The following is a 23,796-nucleotide window of genomic DNA, read 5'->3' as shown; positions in this document are numbered from 1 at the left end:
TTGGCCCTGTTAAGATGTAAATTCTTCCAGAAGATAGAACACACTTTTTTCCTTTTAATCAAGTAAAAGTTTTAATAAAAAACAGATCTTAGATTTCCTCATCCATTTATGATTCATTCATTCATTCATTCATTTTGTTCTCAGATGAATGGCTCTTTGTCGGGCAGGGTGCCCTTCGAGAGAAGAAGCCCATCCTGTCTTCTGTTTGCAAAGAGTCACAGTGGGAACCTCGCTGGGAAGGCAGGAGGAGATGTTTTGTGTGAGATTACACACACACCATTCCGTAGGAAAGAGGTAGAACTCAGAAAGATCTATGGCTAAGGGGAGGGAAAGGGCTCCCCAAATGTGTGCTGGGGGTGAAGACAAGTTTTTCCTTCTTCGTCTGGAGCAGGTTCCACTTTTTTCCCTGTTCACAGTCTGCAGCAGAATCTGTTGACAAATGGCTCTCCCCAAAGCGCCCATCTGCCACTGGCAGCTCTAATTGCGGTGAATTACCTCACCCTGGCTATGTCGCTGCAGAACAAACTCCAGGCAAGCTCAATGCACTGCGAGAAGTGTGTCCTCATTTATCTCCTTGCCGTTTATAATTGGAAAAAAAGTATTAAAATAGTGAGCCTCTGCCCTCATGATCTGTTTCCTTTTGTTTCACTCAAGAATATATTGCACAGCAATATTAATCTTCATCAAACAACAACATATGATTGCCATCTTCAGCTTAAAAAAATTCTCAAAAATTAAAATCCACTTCCTATATAAGGACGTATTTTTAAGAGAAAGGACGTATTTTTAAGAGAAATAGGGCAAATTATGGGAAATGCTTCCCAAGCTAACCTATAAAGACATTCTTGAACAATAAGTGACAGAAATAATGAAAACTATTAAGGCAAAGTTTTGAAATAATAGAACTCATTAAGTAAGATGAGAATGAAAAATTTCTGAAGTTTTATGTATAAATTATATATATTTTAATTCTTTAGCATTTCAAATCCAAAATTGAGAAATTCTTTAGTATTCTTTAGAATTTTTCAGAATCTTTTTAATAATTTTCAAGTTTATATCTTCAGTAACAAATGCTTAAAAAATACCACATTTAAGTTGAATTGAGGGAATCATATGGGAAACTTTACCTAAATCATAGGCCCTTTTGAACATTTATAGATGGTTGGCTTTTCTTTTTTATTATAAATTTGTCATTTTCTTTCTTTTTCTGGATATATGTACATTGCTAATGTAACTTAATTCTTAGTTATGACTGATCTCTGACTCACAGAACAGATAGGAGAGAGACTTTTCTGAGGTATCTGGAAAAGGGCTGGAAGATTGAAAGTGGAGCTGGAGTGAAGAGGATGTGTATCAATTTGTGAGAAAGAATGGGCTGGGGATGTAGCTCAGTGATATAAGTGCCTGCCTAGCAAGCGCAAAGTCCAGAGTTCAATCCCCAGTACCGCAAAAAACAAAGAGAGAAAGAAAATGTCAGAAGTGAAAAGAAGTGGAGTGTCTACAGGGGAGGAAGTAGAGAGTCCACAGGGGCGGGGGGGGGGGGGCTGGGGGGCCCCAGGGGGGGGAAAGGGGGGGGCCCGGGGGGGGGGGGGGGACCTGGAGTGCCCCAGGGGGAGGAAGTGGTGTGCCCACGGGGGAGGAACTGGTGTGTCCAAGGGGGCCGAAGTGGTGTCCCCACGGGGGAGAAAGTGGAGTATCCACGGGGGAGGAAGTGGAGTGTCCACAGGGGTGGAAGTGGTGTGTCCATGGGAGAAGGTCAAGAAAGACGGAGGGGAGTGGACTGGGATGTTGTACTGAACAGTCCTGAACCTTCTCCCCACTCTGGGCTCTGCTAGTCAGGATAAGCTTGAGTATCTCCAACTGAGTAAAGTGACACCTAGTCTTGAGGGGTGGACAGAGAGAGTGAAAGTGAAAAAAGGCCTTAGTAAGTGTCATATCACCACAAATCAGATATCCACCCCTCAGCAAGTAACTGTGCAACACTTTGAGGTGATACTCAGTGTGCCCAAAGTAAGAGCCATATAGTTGACAAGGAAGGAGGTCACAGGAGGGAACGGAAGTAATTATAGGGTTTTTTTTTTTAGAAAATATGAATAGTCTATAAATAGATAAACGATGATGACAACAGGCTAAGAAGAGTGTTAAGAAATGGAATTACACAGAAAAAAGAACAACATTTTCCCCTTTCTTACCTCCCCCTGTAAGTTAATCAGCTATCTGTAACACATTTCACACAATAATTCTGTGTTTGGGAAGTAAAATAGTACACAACTCTGAAATTGTGTCCATTTTGCAAGAATCAAAGGTTATCTATAAAAACATCAAATTCATGGATGTTGTTGCAAATATCCATGGCGTATGCTAGTTTTTAAATAATATTACAGATCATATTAATAGTGAAAAATAACCCAGGGGTGGATATTCTACTTAGTCTCTGTAGAACCTGCCTAGGAAAAGAGCTCTGGGTTATTAATGAAAGTCACAGTGTTACTGTGACACACAGTCTGGTTAATATGTGTGCAGAGGCTACTGTCTGTTCCTCAGGATTCACATTAGCCCTTTTCCTGTTAGCAATAGAAACTCCCAAGTGTTAGCTGGTTATGGACTACCCAGGTAGGAAGTACATATCACAACCTCCCTTAACTGTTGGTGGAATATAATCTGAACTAATGTAATATGAATGGAACTGCTGTGGGCAATGTCTAGGTCATTTTCTTAAACTGGAGATGTGCTCCCAGGGCTTCTGCTCTTCTCTTTCCTGCTTGTTTCCTAGAAAATGGTGACATTTGGAGCAATCTTGCAAGCTCCTGTCATGGTGGCAAAGTCACCTTGTCAACCCTACATGTCTGAAATGTGGTTGGAAAATGACTTCTTTTAAAGTCATTTGTATTTATTTGCTTGCTTTATGTCTTTTTTTTGTTGTAGTTACAGAAGATTTTCCAGTTTCATAGCTATTGTATTCAACCGTTTGTTGTTGTCTGAATTTAGGAAAGCTCAGGGCTCTGACATGCAGTGAGAGTGAGGAACAATCCACTCAGACTGACATTCCACTCCCCACTCAGTCATCTCTGTGTCCCTGAAGACCCAGTTCAAAGAGTTTAATCTTTTTGAAGTCTCTGCATATTCACTCCCTCCTTATGTCCTTAATTCACTGTGATACATATGTACAATAGCATTTGCAGCATGACTTCTTCATTTAAATCATACATAGCTCTCTTACTAGACTAGTGATGGTTGACCCATTTAGAGCTGTCAGCGATGCAAACAGCCTGCTCCAGAGAGTGCGCCATAGGTTCGGCTCCACTATTAGACTCTTTGAGGAAGATTAGTTTGCTCATCTTCATATCCAGGCTGCCCCGTTCACCATCTGGTTTAATGTGACTTCTCAATGCATTTTGTTTTATTAATGTCGCTGAGTGCATGCCATCAAATGAAAATATTTTACTACTGTTATAACTTTCTACATTTCTTTAAATCACAGTGTCACAGCCAGGATAGAGACCCACAGATCTCAGGTGTCAAAGTCCAAATTCTTGCTCCATCATGTCAGTCCGTAAGAGAAAGGAAACATCACCTTTGGTCATCTGTAGTTAATCTCACCTGTTTCTGTTTCCACAGATAGTCCTGTCAATTCTCATTGTTCAATAAATAGCAGGATTCACAAGTCTGAGAAGAAGCTGATTGACGATATCTTAAGATTTGCCATCTTTCCGTGGTTGTGTCACAGTTGTGATGCACTCATAGGCTCCATGCTCAGCACCTGTTCCTCAGAATTTGCTGGTTCCACTTCATTCCAGAACAACCATTCATTCTGGTTGTTCTGATGAGGACCTGTATCTATCTTTGGAATCTCTACTCTTATCTCTTTCTTTTGGTTCCATGTTGCACACACAATCCTCTTTCCAACTGGATCCTATGCAGAGAGTACTGTGTTCCTTTAGACTTTACATCTCTGGTCTAATTACACGAGGTCAAACCACTCCTGAATTTACTGCCCTCTCTATAATTGAGATGTAGCTATCTTTCTACAGGATGTAGCTATTTTCACATTACCTCTTTCTGGGACAGGAAAATAAAATCACAGCGTGGGTGAAATGGGGGTCAGAGGAGGAGCTCAGAGAATGGAAGGAATTGAGGCTGCATAATTCTGGCCAATCTCAGTGGTTTCCAATAAATTCCTATTAAATATATTAAATACTTGTTATTTGTTTCAAATTAAGTAAGTTTTCAAAAAAATATCATTTACCAATCAGAAGAGGTGTCTCTCCTTTATCATTTTTGGTGTTGGGACATACTCCCTTTTCCAATAAAGTCTTTACATTTTCCACCAGACCAGCTTTGACTGCCAAAGTCAAGGGCGTTTCTCCATCATAGGTCTTGAACTCCCAGAGAGTCTTATAGGATGCTGAAATGTCAAAGAATTGCGTTAAAAATCTTCAAACATTTACTTAAATTATATTGCATAGATCAGCATGACTCAATACTATACATATCAGATTAAACAGTAACTGATGATAAAGGGAAGATTAAAAAGGAGATATGAAAAAAATTGGCCAGGTAATGGTGAGGATAACTAGACAGACATGGACTTGCTAATCAAATTGACAGCTAGAAAACCAACATATAGTGGCTTTTTTAAAAGCTATTGATTCTTACTTCTTGATACCTTGTAATGCAACTCTCCAATCCCTTGTGTTATTATTTAAATCACATCTGAAATCATTTTTGTTAAATAAGATGCATAAATAATATATTTGAATGAATATATTGACATGTAATGTGTAAGAATATGTTAGAAAAATATTGTCTTTAATGTCATCTGTATCAGTCTCGCTAGCTGTCTGCTTTTCTAGCTGGTAAACTAATTTTCATTTATTTATTATCTCCTAAAACATAGAAGTGTGTAGTAAGCAACTCTTGAAAAATAAGGTGAAAGATAAGGCACTCTCAAAGATTTTGGTGAAAGATAAGGCACTCTCAAAGATTTTGGTATGTGAAAACACCGTGTTATAGCACAAAAATTATTACTCATGTTTATTACTGGCTTGACTGATAATATTACTCATAATGGGTACATTTAGAAAAACTAATGGTTGTAAGAATTATATGTTGTAATACATAATAATCTTTTGGTAATTATTAAGTCAAGTAATAGTTCAAGATGAAAAATTAAAATGACTTTCAAAAGAAAAATACTTTATGTTTGAATCAACTCACAATGTGTAAAATATTTTATCACTCAATTGATAATAACACATTCCTACCAATCTTTCATATTCTAAGATAAAAGGATGCAAAAGGTAAACCCCAAATGTCACAAAATGTGCTAAGTTTCTCTACTGAGTTTACAACATGGACAGTGCCTTTTTCAAATTCCAAAAAATCTTTTATTCACTTATTTTTGCTTGTTACGTTCATTGGAAATGATCATAACTTTGTTTTGTTGTAGTTTCATCAAAAGGTGTATGCTGTCTTACCATCCAGGACAATTTCAAGTATCTGTTGAATGGGCTGAATAACAGCTTCATGCAGTGGAAACCATCCTTTCTCATCAGCTTCATCCAGTGCATATTTGTATTTCATACATTCCTGGAGCTCAAGGATGTGACCTAAATGAAATCCATATACTGAATGACACATCTTGGCCTTTGCAGGGTAATATTTCCAGTCTATTCCTCTGTCTAAAATATTCCCACTAACCTTGATTTATAGCCTCCACAAGTTTTCTGTTTTGATCACTTAGTGGCACAAATCTACCAGAAAAGAAAAACAAGCTGTGTTTATACTAGTGATATACTTTAAAGAACCCAACTTTTAAAATTTATATTGTGTATTTGGAAATAATTAAAATAAGATCTAAAGGAAATACACACACACTGATTATATCCACTTTTACAATGTAAATTCCTGACTCAGATGCAGAATATATTTATGATATACCAGACTTAAGAACACTAGGGAAGCCAGGTGAGTGGTCCAGCACTCAGGAGGCTGAGGCAGGAGGATCACTGTGAGTTTGAGACTAGGCTGTCCTATAAAGTGAACTCAAAGCCAGCCTGAACTGCAAGACCCCGTCTCAAAAAGACAAAAACAAAACAAAACACTAGTGAACATTGTAAAAGATATGGTGCTGTGTCTCCAGTCTCCCTGAGCAGTGAAGAAGAAGAAAATGATCAAATTCAGGATCAGAATTACTGGGTTCAGCCTGGGGAAGCCGAGTATTCTCTCTGAGTGTTCATTTCTTCACCCATAAAAATGGTCAGATTAGGCAGGATTTTCAAGATAAAGTTTCCAGTTTTGAAAACTCTATATTCAGTAGATGTTTGTTGTTTGGAACTTAATGACTGCTAATGGACACTTACTTGGACTTATGTTTCACACCGCATATTAGAGTTTTTGTCAAATAATCTACAAATGAAAATTGAACAAACTCCCAATCACCGGCCAGCAGGTCATGATTTAAACTTTCATGGCAATTCTCTGGTTATGTGTGCGTGAATTAAATAAACGCATAGAATTCCATTAAAAGAGTTAACCATATTGAGGAAAAATATTCATTAGCATTCGAGAGTTTTAATGCCTTCCAGGGAACTCTCAAGTTCTAAAATCTGCTGACACTAAAGGAAAAATTAAAAAGACTAGAAATGTAAATGTATTAAGTCCATTTTAAAAGCTCAAAAGCAATAATTTTGTAGCACTGAGTTTATTTTAAAAATTACTCAATTCCAGAATATAAGATTCTAAATAAGATAACAGAATATGAAGATAAGCTAAGGTTTATTTTTTGTCAGAAGCATGTTTTATTCCAGACAGAAACTTATTTTTCCTGTTTTAGACTCACTAACCCCTACTTACATAATACATTAATTTTTATTGTGTATTTTAATTTGTTTACTTATAAAGTTTACCTGAGACAGTAGAAGAAAGTGCTATATAATGTTCAGACCTATCTATACATTTGTTGTATAAACCGCACTTGCAAAAACTCGTTCAAATGACTCCTTGTCCTTTTAACTATCAATTTAGAAAATAGGAAATCCTATCCAGTCCAGTGCAACTAGAAATTTTCTATTTAGATGGTGCTGTTTTCCACACAAGATGGAGATCTGCAGAAAGGAGCATTACACTCTGCGCACAGTGGCCTTTACAAGGCTGTTAGATTTGCTGCTAGAAAAGAAAGGAAACATTTTCCCAGAGCAAGAGTCAGAAATGAATGCCATAGGAAATTTTGCTGAAGATAGTTGCTTAGAATGCTACCTTTTGGGCCGGGGATATAGCTCAGCGGCATAAGTGCTTGCCTAGCAAGCCTGAGGTCGTGAGTTCAATTCCTGGTACGAAAAAAAAAAAAAAAGAATGCTACCTTTCAGGATGAAATATGGGCTGACTGGCTTCAATGGATTCTTGAATACTAAGCTGAATATCATAACTTGTAAGATTATCTTCATTGAGGTCATCGTTAGGATCCATACCTGGACATAATTTTGAAAGAGGCAATTTTTTAATGTCAACAAATAATATTGAAGATCAGGCAGGATTAACATTACAAAAGCAAAAGGAAACACTAAAATGCATTTGTCTTTCTCTATTTAACAATAAAAATGGAGTTAATATTTTAATCCTTAAAAATATGTGAGGTCCACTTTCTTTACTTGGATATTCTAACTGTGGAAACTGGGGCCCACTGAACATCTGCATTTTTAAACGTTTTACTTTCTCTTCAGTGTTGGCTGCCATTGGGTTCATATGAACTCTCTTTTTCCAAGTTTCTGATGTGTACTAATTTTGGCCCAGCTATTTACAGGACACATTACGAGTTCAAAGCTCAACCTAAAAAGAGCTGGGTCAGTGGCAATAACAGAGAACAGTGATTCTTCTACATTCTTACAAACCCAGTCGCAAGGTCTGCCTGGCCTCGGCGCATCACCGAACAGTTAAGGACCATCTTAAGGACATCTGCAGGCCTGAGAGCAGCCCTGCTGTATGCTCCCCATGCATTCCCTATATAATTCTGTCTATCCATTACAAGCCACTGCTTCTGACTGGCCGATCTCCCCTGGGGATAATACACAAAATGTAAATTATTCTTTATTGACTTATTTCTTTCAAATATCAAATTAGAAGAATGAATATCTCTTTTTACTGTTGGATCAATTGTTTTATTGTATTTGGTGAGAAAGTTTAGTCAGTGTAGAAATAAAAGTAATTCTACAGATAGGTTAACTGAACCAATATGAAATAATCTGGAGCTAATACTTTTCAAACCGAAGCATGTTCTCTGTGCACACTTTAATATTGCAGTCTGCCTTTTCAAGGGGGGAAAACATAAACTTTGTGCAGGTGATTTCCCAAACACAGCTGACAGCAGACATTCTCATTCTGCAAAGCTACATGGTCTGAAACTCCAGGGACAGCTCTACGCATGCTCAAAGCCAAGGTCTTGACCTCTGGATGGGTGCATAATAGCATTATTAGCATTTTATTGATGATAACTTCAGAACAGAACGGATACAGGGCAATGGTAGTGTTTGGAGGTCACTGCGGTGGCAGCACTGCTCCTCTGATCCCAGTGCCACTCACCATGGGACACCCTCCCCTGTGGTCTTCTTTGCCAAATAGATCTATTTTATTTTTTTCTAAGTGTTTATTTGTTCATGGTTTCCTCCCCAAAAAGGTAACTGCATAAGAACAGGGAAATAGTTACAACCTCAGTTTGTACAGAGCCATAGCCTCATGGTTTCAAGGTTGCTACATGTGTATAGAATGAATTAATGATCTGATAAAACAACACTGGAACACAAACCAGGCTCTGCTTTGTTCTCATAACTGACTGTTTCTATCAGGAATGGAGTTTCTTCCACTAAACAAATTTGATTGCTCACTGTGTTTGGCTTTATTTTTCTCACTTCTGTGCTTTTGTAAACTTCACTCATGAAGATTCCAGCTTTTGATGACATTCATGGCCCACACCGCTCCATGCCTGGCCCAAGACTGTCCTTCTGTTGTAAGCTCTTACTGGAATTCACTTTCTCACTAGGCTTCTTTATCGGTGAATATCTCTTCTTGTGTAACACTTTCCTAACATCTGTATTTGTACTCATTCTAATTTGCTTTGCAATTTCTTCACATATTTATGTTTTGTGTTCTTAGTTTTCTCAGAAGCAGTATTGCTTTCTTTTTGCTTTTCCTGGGATTGAGCCAGGGTTTCCTCTATGCTAGGTAAGAGCTCTACCACTGAGTCACACCTGCAACCGCACTTTCTTTTTCCTTTATGTCTTTTCCCTCTATTCCCACTCTCTGATAACTGTGGGAAATTGCTTCCTTCAGTGGTCAAGGAAAAAGTTTGCCAATTCACATTCATTACTAGTGAACAAGGAGGACCGAGTCCTTCAGATAACACAGCTAGATAACAAAGTTAAACCTGCGCACTGCCTGTTTTCTTTTACCATGGTGATGGGGGAATCGCATGGCTGTGGGATTAGCAATGGAATACAAAGCCTTTCACCTATTTAAGTCACCAGTTTAAATCTACCCTGATTGAAACCTGGTCTTCTGAATCATGAGACACCATAGGCTCCTTGGGAACTAAATTACTCTGGAAATTCAGTCTTGGAAAGGATTTTCTTTTAATGTCTTTTTAGCTACCGTCAAGAAAGATTCTGAACAGTTTATTTCCCTGATGACAGCAGTGCAGAGAAGATAGGAAAACCTACATGAGACAACTCCACTCCAACACAGGCCTCCCCCGCCTCATCCCAACAGCTCGGGATGAGGGGAGGCTGTATGCATACATGCACCAAGGTTCTGGGTCATCGAGGAGCATCACCGGGATGGGCTTAAAAATATCAAGGTGTAACAAGACAGGCAAAAAGAGAGTTATCTATATGGACTGCGAACTTCAAACAAGACTCGATCTTCGGGCTGGGGATTTAGCTCAGCGGCACAGCGCCTGCCTAGCAAGTGTGAGGTTGTGAGTTCGATTCCTGGCACAGGAAAAAAACAAAAAAAGAACAACAAAAAAAAGACTTCATCTGAACTGAAGGCCAGTAAGTCAATAGGAAATTATTCAAATAAAGTACCACTCCAGGGTTGAGGCAGTAAGGTCAAGTAATATATTGCCATCCTTTAAGATCTAGTCACAAGTGTGTCATTTCTCAGTCTGTTTAAAGAAATTAATTGACCCTTTCTACTCAGTTTTATTCTGTAGAATCCCACTAGTGAGATCAGTTATTCTCTCCAGGTAGGTGATTTATTAAACAACTTGGGCAATCTTATTGTAAATTAGCTTTTTCATTTAACCCTTGCTGAGGGTCAGGAACCCATCTGATGAGAGCTATGGATTCTTTCTGGAGAAGAATATATGCCTACTTAAAATTCTGCATACAATTTTAAGGAATTCGTGGATCCTGAAACTCTTTCATGTACCCCTGGTTGAAAAAACAGTGAAATTCAGGATTTTTAAATGCTAACATCCAAATACATTATCCAGACATCAGCAATTAATAATTCATGTTACAGATGGAATGAATCAAATCCAAAATTTAGATAGCGCAAGAGTTTGGCAACCATGTACATTTTAGAATATGTTTAGTTGTAAGAACCATAAATTATGTGGTTAGTGCTGGCTTTGTGTGAAGCACCTTACAAAGCACTTTACCTATATTACTTTGTTTAAAAGCTTACTGTAAATGTTATTTTGTGGTTATTATAGATCACTGTGGAATCTTAGGCTTCAAGAGGTTAAAATACCTGCCCAGTGTCGTTGCAAAGCTAACACAGTCTGAGCACATCGTACCTTCACTTCTAAGATCTTTCAGAAGCTGCAGGAAAACATCCCATCGTCTATTGACTGTAAAAGAAAACACACTGATCCTGCTCCTAACAGCCAACTCTTGATGACAATACCTTCCAAAAATAAAAAATAGCTTCCAAAGACACATAAATCTTTTTTCTTGGGCTCTGTGCAATTGGGTTTTGTGTTGCTAAGGGTGGTCAGAAGTGTCCTAACCTTGCTTTCACTCTGTACTTTTTGTTTTGGAGTTTAAACATCACCATCCAAAAAATAGGATCAACATACCAGCGGGTGCCTGACTGAAGTGGTCAGGAGGCTGGGATGTCGCAAGGTATGACGCTGGAGTGAGCATGAGTACATGATGCCTCCTTGCTTCAGGTCCTCCAAACTATTTCCAATCCTTCATTCATACTGATCTTTACTGTTAAGACCGTTGAGAAGTGTGACACCCTTCAGAGCGTCCTTTGAAATATGCTAGTACCCTTGACACCGAATCACAGTTCTCCTTTGCACTGAACAGGACAAATATAACTATCTTCCTCATGAATTGCTTAGGCGATTTGCTCCCGATTACATCCAAGTTCATAATCCCGCCTACCCTAGCTCTGTCTTGGTCATAACAAAATGGAAACAATGTCTGTGAGTCCACAACAGAGTTGGCCTTGAGAGTGGGCTGAGTGGAGGACAGTTGCTTCCATGGTGCGAGGAAGGGCTGTGTGTCCATAAATATCACACTGCCCCCAGCACCTGTTGTGTCAGTGTCACTTTTACATCAGTGAGAGATGCTGTCCTTTAGGGCACACTGTTACTCTAGCGTTCCTTTTAAAATCCTAGCAATCAGCAGACAGTGAGAATAGACTGGAAAAAATCACATGGGATGATGGAGAAGGTCCAAGGTTGAGAACTAGCTGGAGGTGATAGAGAACCAAAACAGGAGCACTATTTGATCTTCCTTAGTTTATACAAGTTCATCCTAAATCCAAACCCCAAGTTTCTGAAGGAACTATAAGTCTATTGTATGGAATGCAGGACCTTGATTCATAGAGGAATTTTTCTTTTACCTTGAAAATGATATTGTCCTTGATTGCTGAGCTCATCTAGTGAAAGTCCTAGAGAGGATCATTGGGATTTATCCTATCAGAGAAAGAGCAACAGTTAAATAAGGAAATTTTCGTTTTTTGATTTTGTTAAGAAAATATAGTTATATGCCAAATGATATTGATCCTCATTTTTCTGTACTTTTACCCTTTATAAGTAATTTTAAAGGTATTGTAAAATTATTACAAATAAAATTTTGTTATAATTTTGGTGTTAATTGGGTGGCTATTCACTTTTAGTTTTTCATAGTCCTTGTTTATCTCAACCACATTTAAACTGCATAAACGGGGCTGGAGATTTAGCTCAGTGGCAAAAGCGCCTGCCTGGCAAGCGCAAGGTCGTGAGTTCGGTTCCTGGTACCAGAGAAAAACCAAAAAAATAAAAAAAAATTAAAAAAATAAACTGCATAAACCTTAGAAGTTACATAAATGCCCAACAATAGGGAATTTGTAGGAGATGCTATTTTTATACATACAGTAGAATACAATAGTTGTTGGTTAATATATTTGAAGAATATTTATATCATTAGTAACATATTTAAGAATGATGTGAGTAGCCACTTTTAAGTAACTAAAATTGACTTTATTCCAATTTTGTTGAGGTAAACAGAACTAATATTTACAAATTATTTTAAAATTAAATATTTAAGGTGTACAACTAAATGATTTAATACACATATACATTGTGAAATAATCAACACAATCAAGTGACTACACTATCTGGCACTTCCTAGATTTACTCCCAAATTTCTTGGTAGAACCATTATGAAAACAGTGCAAAATTCCTCAAGACTTTAAACACATGACTACTCGATGGCTCAGCAATACCACCTCTGGGTGTATTTCCAAAGGAACTGACATTTGCCTTCCCATGTTCGTTGCAGCATTATTTAAAATAGCAAAGACATGGAATCTACCTAGACATCCATTGACAAATGAATGGGTAAAGACAATGAACAATGTATTTACAATAGGATATCATTTAGCACTTAGAAAAAGGAAATCCTGTCATTTGTGATAATGCAGCTGAACCTGGAGAACATTACACTTAAATATAAATCAGACACAGGTAAACAAGTATTGAAAGATCTCACATATAGTTTTTTTTTTTTTTCTGGTACCAGGAATCGAACTCATGACTTCATGCTTTCCAGGCAGGCACTGTGCCACTGAGCTAAATCCCCAGCCCCAAGGTCTCACATATATGTGAAATTTAAAATGTTCACTCACAGAAACAGAATTTAATGATAATGCCAGGGGCTAGGCAAATAGAGTACTGAGAGATTTTGGTCAAAGGGTCCAAAGTTTTAGCTATGCAGGATGAATAAATTCTGGTGATCTATTGCACAATAACTATATTGTGTACTTGAAATTTGGTAGGAGTGTACATCTTAAGAGTTTCAAAAAGAAAAACATAAATAAGAAGATGACTAAAAATAATTTTTTAAAAAAGTGACTAAGACTGACTTTGTGGAGATAAAGTTTCCAAACAAACAAACAAACTGATCTAGCATGTACCTCTTAGGGCCAAGCAGGCAAAGAACCCTGGTGACCTTGAGAAGAGAGTAACTTGCCCAAATTTATAGCAAAGCAGGTGAATGCTGGTTGTTTATCAGTCTCCTGTCATGGTGGCACTATTCCAAACATCTATAGGAGAGGAGAGGTCCATCGCAACTTCCAAATTGTCAAAGCTGCCAAACCTTGGAAATAAGAATAATTTGACTCACAGTTTCAGAGGATTCAGTCTATGGGGAACTGGTTCTAAGATAGAAATATCATGGTAAGAAGGCATAGTGGAGCAAAGACATTTTAGTTCATGGCGATCTGGAAGTAGAGCCAGGGAAAGCACAAGGGGGAAAGGAGCAAGGGAGCAGATATGAACCCCAAGTCACACCTCCATGATTCAACAAGACACACCCACAGTGTGCTTCATCAGTTCCTGGACAGCTCCCAAGCCAATCAAGGTGACAGCCCCATTTAACTGTCACAGGTGGGCTGTTTCCTGGCTTGGGAATGAGCAAAAATCTGAAAGATGGATGCATTTATCTGACTGTCAAGCACAAGCCTAACCTGTATTATCAAAGCACTAACCTAAGTTATTGTATTGTCTGCATGAGACCAAAAGTTATTTTTCACTAATTACTGAGTAGCAGTTTCTAAAGAAAGCAAAGCTACAGATTAAAAGAAAAAAAAGCTACTATTGGTTTACACAACTGAGTGGTAGGCTAAGTAAAAATTTTTTGACTCATTAATTAGGCATAACAGTAAAAATTTCTATGCCTTAAAGAGGCATTTTTGTATGCATACATATTTTCTCTCTAAACATGTTTATTCCTGAGCATAGTGTATTTTGTTTGACATAAAATTCCTGTGTGGTGTTTAAGTCAAATACTCTTCTGTTCAAAACTTAAACAATTATGAGTTATAGCATTTTTTTAGTATCTTGTTTTTAAATCATATATATATATATGCCATTAATTTCTTTCTGCTGGAAGTGGTGGAATGTAGCGATTGAGTGTCTATTCAGCTCCTGGTCTGCCTGCATCAACTGTGTAGTTAGCTATGTCTAACATGTCAGTCAGTAAACAGTGCCTGTTATCATCCAATGACTGAACTCTTCTGGAGTGGGGAAGTGGAATTCTAGTATGTTTCAGCAGTTTTGGTTTTATTCCCTCCCTTGAATAGGCTCTCTGACTTCCTTCTTATCTTCTCCTTTTTTTTACCCTGGAACCAGCAAATGCCAAGCTTAAAACCATCAGGCAGCCCTACCTGTAGGTCCCATCTCCTACTGCCCAGCATGTAGTTGGCCAGTCTCAGTTAATCCAAAGGGCCAAGATTAATGCCCCCCATACGCACACAACTCCTCATTTTTGGCTAGTTTTAAAGATTATGAAAAACACTGAAGTCAAATTCATCCCTTTAGAACATTATGTGATAGCATTACTTGTGTTTTCCCCAGAACCACACAGAGAAAATGTTTTTTCTCTGGGATATGAGAGATATTTACCTATCTCCCAGGAAGACTGTCAGATTTCCTTTGAGCCTTCTGGCGTGCTACTCTTATGACATGGCTTAACCTCCTTCACTGTCAGATTTCTGTACACACACTTATTTACCCATCTCTTCCTAGAAGTGGCTTTGGACTGTGGCTTCTGAACACAGCCCAATGGGTGGAGTCAGACCAGCACAACATTAAGAGGTTAAGACCACCTCCCTTTCCTTGGACAATATATATTTGTAAATCTAGCCCAGAATCGCATGAATTTTGGGGGTTATCATGTTACACACTCAATTTGGGCCCTTATGACCCCCAGTTCTACAAATTTTATGTTTCCCACATTATTTGATGCATAATTCTGTGTAGGATTCTTTGTTTCTATTATATTTCATCTTTTGTAGGTTTCACCTTTATCCCCATTTGCTAAGATCTGATGTATTTTCTATTCCTTCAAGTATTCTATATGCAGAGCTAATAAGCTGTCTTATGTGTCCTTATGCTTCACTGACAACGATAAATGTTGAAGAGAAATTAGTACAGTACAGAGGTTCCAGGTTGATTTGATCCGTTATTTAGCACCCTTTGAGAAAAGCTGTTTATCCAGTTACAAATCCTCTGAAAGACACCACATCCCGTGTTCGTGTCTCATTTTTGATAACCAGACCATCATCAAGAGATGATTGTCTAATCCCTTGTTGAATTACAGATTCTACTCCACTCACTTGCTCCACTAGTCAAAAAGACATAGGAAGAGAATTGACCGGCAAGTTCCTGGCTTTTGTATATTTCTGACCCTTCTATTCATCTATTCAAAAATCTGCACTCAGTGTTTGCCATTTTTCATGCACAGTGCTACACAAAACCATACAGGACGGTGCCTTCAGGGCGTCTGCTGCCTTTAAGTAATGCGTTCCAGACTTTTCTCCCAAACAAGACCAATGTCTTCCCTCCCTTCCAAGGTCTAACAGAATCAGACATATAGTAGATCCTCAGTAAATGATTGCTATACTGAGTTAATAATTTAATATTTTAGTACTAAACACTTAGCATTAATAAAGTTAGTATTTTAACTATTTTAGTACTAAACACTTAGCACTGATAAAGTTAGTATTTTAACTAACATCTATTGACATACATTTACTTAAATCATATTATACTATATGCATTGAGTGAAATGGATCATTTAATGTTTATACCATACTTCTCTCTCCTTTTGTGGAAGAGGACACTGAAGCACAGAAAGGTTTGATAATGTGCTCAGGCTTATCTGTCTAGTAGGTGGTAGAGACGTGGGACCTAAACACAGTCACTTGGTAGCAGAAGCCACTAAAGCTCAGCCACTATATGTAGCTGAGGATCCAGCTGCTATGAGAGAATTAATGGAAAGTAGCTCTTATTCTGTAAACTAGAAATTCACAAGCCTCAGAAAAAGCCTGCTGAAAGAATTTAAGTGAACCACCAGCAAGTTTATTCAGCTACAGTGGAAATACAAAAAGTTTGGCAAATTTTCATTTAAAAATAAAATATTCTTATGAAAACAAAGTATAAAATGATGGGGTTTTATCATAATAATTTAATGCTCTCAATACAAAGCAATGATAGAACTTTCCTTGTCTACAGCACTGCTCTTTCATGGAAATCTAATCATTTTAGATGTAGAAAGTTCCTTACAACTGTTCAACTAAGAGCCAGATGAATAACAATTAACAAATAAATTTCAAGGATTTTTCCAGACTCAGAATTCTGTATTCTCTTGAGTTCAGTTTTTTTCCATCTTAACTTACAATATTTGTTTTCAAATCTGAAAAGAATCTATTGTTTGCAACAATAATGAAAAAGTTTTGATAGAGTTTTATTTTAACTATTCACAAAAATCATTTAATTTTTTTTCTCAGAGACATATTCATGATATATTCATCCTGGGCCTGTTTTTGTCAGTATACAGCACTTTGTTAGGGCTAATATTATGTAATTCAGTTGAATTCTATAAATAAATGAAACAACTCTGGCTTTATTCTACAGTTTAAAAGGGTCTAGACAGGCACTGGCAAGCTCCCGGATGATCAATCAAAAAGAATGAATAGCTATCACAGTCTGTATCTCCACCTGTTTAAAATATTTCCAATACTGAACTCTTCCATAAACTAGTTGACAAGGTACGGATTAAATATTTCATAATCTCACCTTTTGGAATGATCATCCTGTCATTCTTATCCAGGGATTTGCCTTCTTAAACCAGAGGAAGTGCTCTGGAGCCCATGTGCTCCTCTGTGTATCTAAAATTAAGTATCCAGTTGGTGGCTAAATTAAGATCTGACCTTGTACAACTGAAACACTAGCGGTTCTTGGCACACAGCAAAGTATTACCCATGACTTCTCTAGACTCTCATCAAAAGAAACCCAAGTCATAAGATTATCTGAGTCCTGATTGGTTCAGAGAGCTCTCAGAAAAACAAATGATCTGCCAATTCAGCTGCAGGAGGATTCCTGCTGCGGGAAAAAAAAATCACTTAAACAGAAGTAAAATTTATCTCAAAATTATCCAGGAGACAGGCCTGTGAATTTGTGTACTGGAAACCCAGATCCATATTTTAATATATACTTTCTCATTCTTCTTTTAGACACTAATCAGATCATATTATATATAACTTTCTTATACTAACTTATTGATTTCCTTTATTTGAATTTAATAATTGCCAATCTAATTTAGGCTGAGGATAGGACGCTCAGTGACATCTATTCTGATCAAGAAATGTTAGGTTAAATTATAGCACATATACAGTCTAAAAAGATTTAGGTTAAGAGTGTCATTTATTTTCTTAAAAAATTTTCAAAAAGCAAAAAAGACCCAATAAAATCTGCCTTACTGATTTTCTAATGAAAAGAATGCTTTAAGGTTGCTTTGACCAGGCTGACCTTGGGTTTACTCGGGACAGTAATGCTCCAAGTCCCTCGGCTTCTGTGCCCTCCGCCCATTATGACAACTATCCTTGGGGATCTGTGTCCTCTTACTTTCTGGGGTTCACAGTCCCTTCTCTTTTCTCATTTTCTTGGCCTGCTGCCAAGAAATGGATTTGCTGCCATTGATTCTTGCCTTTCCCCTGAATCTTCCTACCCTCTATGCTTCTGAGAGTGTTTTCCTTCTCAACCACCTTCTGACCTTTTCTCCTAGTTCCATGTTAATGAATAAATATGCAGATTGTAGTGGGTTCATCAGTTTGAACATAGAATTTGAGGAACCATAGATGTGAAATGAGAAGTCCTGCTGCTTCTTTAACTATAACAAAAAAGAGGATGCACTTCTGTCATCCTTGGAATAGTTCACATTTATGCCGCTATTAAACTTGTATTGAAAGCGGGCCAGGGATATAGCTCAGCGACACAAGTGCCTGCCTAGCAAGCACAAGGTCCTGAGTTCGATTCCCATACCAAACAAAACAAAACAAAACAAAAAAAAAACCGGATTTTGGCTGGGAATATAGCTCAGTGGCATAAGCACGTGCCTGCAAAGTGCAAGGTGGTGAATTCAATGCCCGATACTGCAAATAAATAAATAAATAAATAAACTTGTATTGAAAGAGTCAGGAATAAGGTTAAAACATTAGTGCATTTTCTAATTATGAATCTAACCTGCAATTTTTAAATAAAATTTTTATCAAAAGCACAAACATTGTGAAAATAGTTTTTATGTAACATTTTTTAAACTTACAATATTAAGAATTCTAATTCTACAGTGTAATAACTGTATGGGAATATGTGTAATCTGCACTTTAAAATGTACTTGAGCCTTTTCAGGGGCATTTCTGCTCTTAATCAACTTGTGCCTTTTTTATATAAATCTTCCTATACCTACAATATTTAAAATAATGCTAAAAATGACAGGAAGAATAAAAAAAGAGGGACTGTGTGGTAAATGGATAAGAACATGCAGGCACTAGGTACTGAAGGCATAGGTCTATGAGCAAATTTTCCTTTACCACTTACTGGCTTTGTCACCTTTGATTCATTATTTAAATTTTTGATATTCAAATTTTGTGGGGGTACTGGGAATTGAACTCAGGACCTTGCTTTTGCCAGGCAGGCACTAGCTGCTGAGCTATCTCCCTAGCCCCCTTGATATTCAAATTATTCATCTGTAATATGGACATAATAGTCATGCAATGACCCTGACACCTTCCATTTTATATGGTCTATCCTCCAGTAGTTAGTCATGGATACACATATAAGAACACATATATATTAACTCAAACATTTGAATGAATGATCTATTCATAATGTTAACCATTACCTCCACATTGGCCTGTTTTAGAAGTTGACTTTCATGTGTGTTTTCTAAAGGTGGAAATAAAATGAATCCCAGCTTTATATAAATATCATGCCTCTGGTGTGGATGATGAGGGTGATTTTCGGGAAGCAGTACAACTTCATGGTGAAGAACAACCGAGTATTACTTTTCTGATACAAGTACATACAATGTTACTGACCTTCCAGTACACACCCTTTCTGTCTACATTGAGGAAGCACGCAGGTCCCATTTCAGGGTGATAATTATAGCAAGTGAAACAAAGCGTCCCATGTTGAAGTGGTTGGAACCCAGTGTTAGAAGGACTGTCCTTGGATCCACCCATTTCTATTTGGGGAATAAGAGCTTTGGGAGCGTGAGTTTCCAGGGAGCCACGTGGCATCCTGGTACTCATGTTTAAAGCACCTGCTGCTACTGCAGTCCTCACTTTGCCCACATGTACACTGTGTTCCTGAAAACGAACAACATCTGTACTTTGACTGTGAATTAAGAATCCTGTTCTTGACTATGACTGACCTCACTGTCACAGCCACTCTCTCTCCCCAGACAAGGCTATGTATCATGTTTCTACTGATTCAGCCTGTAGAGCTCTATTGGGTTGGTCAGGCCTCTGCCTTCTGAGCAATGTGGTACCCTCCAAACACGTCTGAAGTCTTTCTCTACATGACTCCACTAATTTTTGATGTCTCATCTCACTTTATTTTTACTTTGGTACATTTCAGACTTTCTCCTTCTCATCCTTGCTCCCTGCTTGCACCTATTCATTATTTTGGCTTTGAGATCTTTCATTCAGTTGTGCATAAACTGGAATAAAAATGTGAGAAAATAAATACTTTACATGTAGTAAGCTTCCCATTACTTTAACTTTTTTTTCTTTTTCTGTGCTGTGCACTATTTCTTTTTCAGGGGGAAAGTCAAACAACTGAATATGTGAGTCGTGTATTATCATGGAACTCATCAAGGAGAACAGTGTTTATCATGGTCTGGAGGAATACAAACTAACACTTTCTACTCCCAACTGCCTTAGGATAAAGAGCAGAATGTCCCATCACAAATATTTAAAACTCTTCCATAATTTCTGAGTAGAATCTGCAAAAACTATGCATTTCCGAAGCGGAGCATTGTGAAATACACACTCCCTCTGGGCATTCTCCTGTACTCCCCCACCTTCTGTCTCTGTACACAGCCTGCCTTCCACAGGGACATTACCTTCCAGCACAATGGCTGACCCAGTCCCTTGGTGGCCTGGGCTAGAGAACCACTGCAGAGGCAAGGGGAGCTCCCAGCAATGTCTTGGGTAGGAAAATGTCATGGTCTAATTCAACGGTTCCTCCCCCTTTCCATTTTGTAGCTATTGTTTCATTAAAATTTAAATGTGGATTTTGTTCCAAATTAATGAGATGCTCTCTGTACATAAATAGATACAGAACAGTAGCAACGTAATTTCTCCCCAGAATGCATGGCTGGAGCACTTAAAACTCTATACATTGCTAATCAATCCATTTGCTTTATCCAAAGAGTTCATTCATGTGGTTTCAAATGATTTGCAGAAATCTTTTGAAAAGTACCCTGAGGGTCTCATGATTTCTCTTCAAAATTTTTGGACTTATGGGTGACCAAAATGAAGAAAATATGCAAACACTGTGGTATATTCTTAACTGGATGTAAGTAGTAATAAAAGAAAATTTCACTTTGTGAAGTAATTGCTAAGTCCTTTCTTAAGTACCCCATTCTCCTCATAGTGATTTGATATACAAAGGTTCAACCAAAGGACCTTTCAGACACCAGGCTATTATGCATGAGGCCCACAAGTTCTTTAGAATGTGACACATTAAGAAAGATGAAAGCAAAAATAATGAAAATATACCCCTAGGAAGTAGTTCAGGCAGTATCCCCTTCCTGTGGCATGAGCTCTATGTACTGTTCTTAGAGTGCAACTATTTAACTGTGCCATTGAGTATTCAAGTCCTGCCTTCACTATCACACTCTCACAGTGCCGAAAGGGGTCAAATAGTACAGTGATGCTGCTATTTGGTAAATTAGTCATTGATGGTATTCTGGTTTCCAATTCACATTGACAAGGAGTTAGTGGAGTTTCTCTGTGGCAGCTTATAGACCTATAGCTTTCTACCATCTAGTGAGAATCATATGCTCTGGGCTGTGTTTATATATCACGCAACATAGATGCTCTGAGAGAGATGTAATACCTCCTCTCCCACAGAGAACTGAAGGAAGCCTGGGGAGACAGATACCCCCTGGTTATGTTATAGACAGATACTGCCACAAACAGAAGCCATTGTGGAGAGGAAGTCAGTTCCACTACAAGCTGAAGGTGGGCACAAACGATAATCAGTGCCATCTAGTGTGAGGACAGCACACAGAAATGATGTAAGACTGAGGTGTGCATTATGAACAACCCATTTGGTAGGAGACAGTCAGACAGTCTCTGACTGAGCCTCAACTTTGTGCTTTTGAGTCTTTTTCCACTTAACGATTGTAATGATGTTAACATTTTTGAGCTTTTCTTTATAACCAAGTACAGTAAAGTCACCGACTTATGAATATTCAAATTGTGAACTTTCACAGATACAAACGGACTTCACATTTTGAGCATTAATAAATGTGAGCAAATCCCGGAAGTAGCTCATATGTCTGCTGACATTGTCATAGTTGTGCTGCCGTGTACTTACTGTAAAGTGTGGTAGTGTCCAGTAGTACAGTGCTCAATCAGAGCCCAAGATGTTCGGAAGCAAGAGCAAAAGCAGCTGCAATGTGGAGGGGACTTCTAGAAAGCCCAAAGCAATACATATTGTACACTTGTGTCAGGTGTATAAGACTCATTTTGTTCAATTCACAAACAAATCTAACTTGCATTCTCCCAGGACAGAACTTGTCTGGAGTTCAGGGACTTACTGTATTATGTTACGCCCCAACCTCTGGGCTTCTGTGTGCAGTTGTGCAGGTTATGAAGTTAAGATAAGACTGAAATCTGCTTTCTCCTCCATTCACCCATACAAGTGCTCTAGCAAAGGGTTGTATCCACCTGGAGAGAGGGTTCCAATTTTCTAACCTGTATTAATGTGCTGTATAAGGCAGTTCTGATCCTTTAAATGCATTATCTCAGTTAATCTTCACAGCATTAGTGCAAAATGGGTGTCATATCATTGTGACCATTTTGTAAAGAGGGTGTAAGATTATGAGATTAAATAAATTTTCCCAAAGTTAATTTGCTAGTGAAGAACAGCTAGGATTTTTACCCAGACTTAATTCTTACGCTAGATGCTCCAGAAGCATGAGTACCATGTGCAAGGATACTTCATAGTGAATCCCAGCTTTCCCCTTCCCAGGCTGGAGCCAAAAATTCTTGGAAGTGCCTTCCCACCCCACCCCACTCCCGGTGGTCCTTATTCAAGTGGCCCAGAGAAGCAGAAGTGGGCTCCACTGCTCCACTCAGTGATTCAAGTGTCTCAGTGAGAGGCGGAACAATTATCAGCCGCTGTGTTGTAGAACTTGGACACCTGGGCAGCTCACCTGCCTTAGCTTTGCTTCTTTTCTCTCTCAGAACAAATAATAAATACTGTTTTCTCTAGATTCTTCTTCGGAGTTATCTATCTCAAATGCCCTTCCTTGCCACTCCCTCACTTCTGGCTGGACAAGTTTTTCTGCTCCTTTAAAGCCGAACTCTATCTCCGAAAAAAAAAAAAAAATTCCTGTGGGAATCTGTCTCTTTCCTCCTTTATTTCCCTGTCCGGTTTGTTTTAGTTGCCTCCAGTAGTAATTATTTACGCCCATTGCTACTTCAGATTTTATTGTAACCTCTTTGAGGACAGAGGGGTAACACTTGGGCTTTGCACAGTGTGGGCATTTGAGAAATGTGAAGTGAACGGAAGGCCTGGGAAGCTAAACAAGGGCAAGAGAAACCTGTAGCTTCGGCATATACTTTATGCACTCACTTCAACTGAAGATCTAAACAGAATTTCCTAATAAACAGAAAGACGGGCTGGCAGTCTTAAGCCAAATCCACAATGCACTCTATAGCATAATAGATTTGTTTTTAATAAAGACCTAGTGAATAATTTAATTAGTGTGATTTTGTGTAATTAACTCAGCTCCCAGAAGCTGAAGGAGTTATACATTTGCAAACTCCATGACACCAGGCAGGTTGCAAAGTTGTTCTGAGTTAATTTTTAACTTTCATTTTGACTACAATCATCTATTAAGCCCTCAGGCTAGAGTCATGCACAGATTAAAAGGGAAAAAAATTTAAAAACCACTCAGGTATTTCTGAGAATATTTATATAAATCGTTTATTTTTCATAGCAGTAAATTGGTAATGAAAAATAGCATAACCATCATAAGTGATACAGCAATATGGAGATTTAACACAGTTATTTATTTAAAACATAAATTTAAGGTCTTGATTTTTAAATTATAACTAAGAAAATGTCTTAATCTAGAACTTTTCCCTAATTAAACTTTGAAGTTAGTGTAGAATCACTTATTCAAATATAATTGATAAAATAGGTATGACCCAGTTTTACATATTGCATGACACTTACTGTTAATTCTTATCTTAACGTGTAAAACATCCTGCATATAAATTGTATTA

The 23,796-nt window shown here is 38.0% G+C and overlaps 1 protein-coding gene across 7 annotated transcripts in view; it reads right to left on the bottom strand.

Moving 5' to 3' along the window:
* Asb15 (ankyrin repeat and SOCS box containing 15) overlaps positions 1-23,796 on the bottom strand; it is a 47,479-nt gene that overhangs the window by 13,980 nt on the left and 9,703 nt on the right. The window contains exons 1-7 of one of the 7 annotated variants that reach the window (XM_005402328.1): positions 17,069-17,174; positions 13,405-13,586; positions 11,851-11,923; positions 7,361-7,469; positions 5,701-5,753; positions 5,478-5,609; positions 4,247-4,405 (exon numbers count right to left, since the gene is read on the bottom strand). In XM_005402328.1, the coding sequence (XP_005402385.1) occupies positions 4,247-4,405; positions 5,478-5,609; positions 5,701-5,753; positions 7,361-7,467 (451 nt within the window). In that variant the 5' untranslated portion in view covers positions 7,468-7,469; positions 11,851-11,923; positions 13,405-13,586; positions 17,069-17,174. Of the gene's footprint in view, positions 1-4,246; positions 4,406-5,477; positions 5,610-5,700; positions 5,754-7,360; positions 7,470-11,850; positions 11,924-13,404; positions 13,587-17,068; positions 17,178-23,796 lie in introns of those variants that run through there. The other 6 variants (XM_005402329.1, XM_005402332.1, XM_005402331.1 and 3 more) reach the window with 6 other exon arrangements.

This window comes from Chinchilla lanigera, unplaced genomic scaffold (assembly GCF_000276665.1).
Source record: "Chinchilla lanigera isolate Chin_1 unplaced genomic scaffold, ChiLan1.0 scaffold00078, whole genome shotgun sequence".
Classification (NCBI taxonomy): domain Eukaryota; kingdom Metazoa; phylum Chordata; class Mammalia; order Rodentia; family Chinchillidae; genus Chinchilla; species Chinchilla lanigera.
Note: the sequence above shows the minus strand (reverse complement) of the source record. Positions and strands in the feature narration are given on the sequence as shown.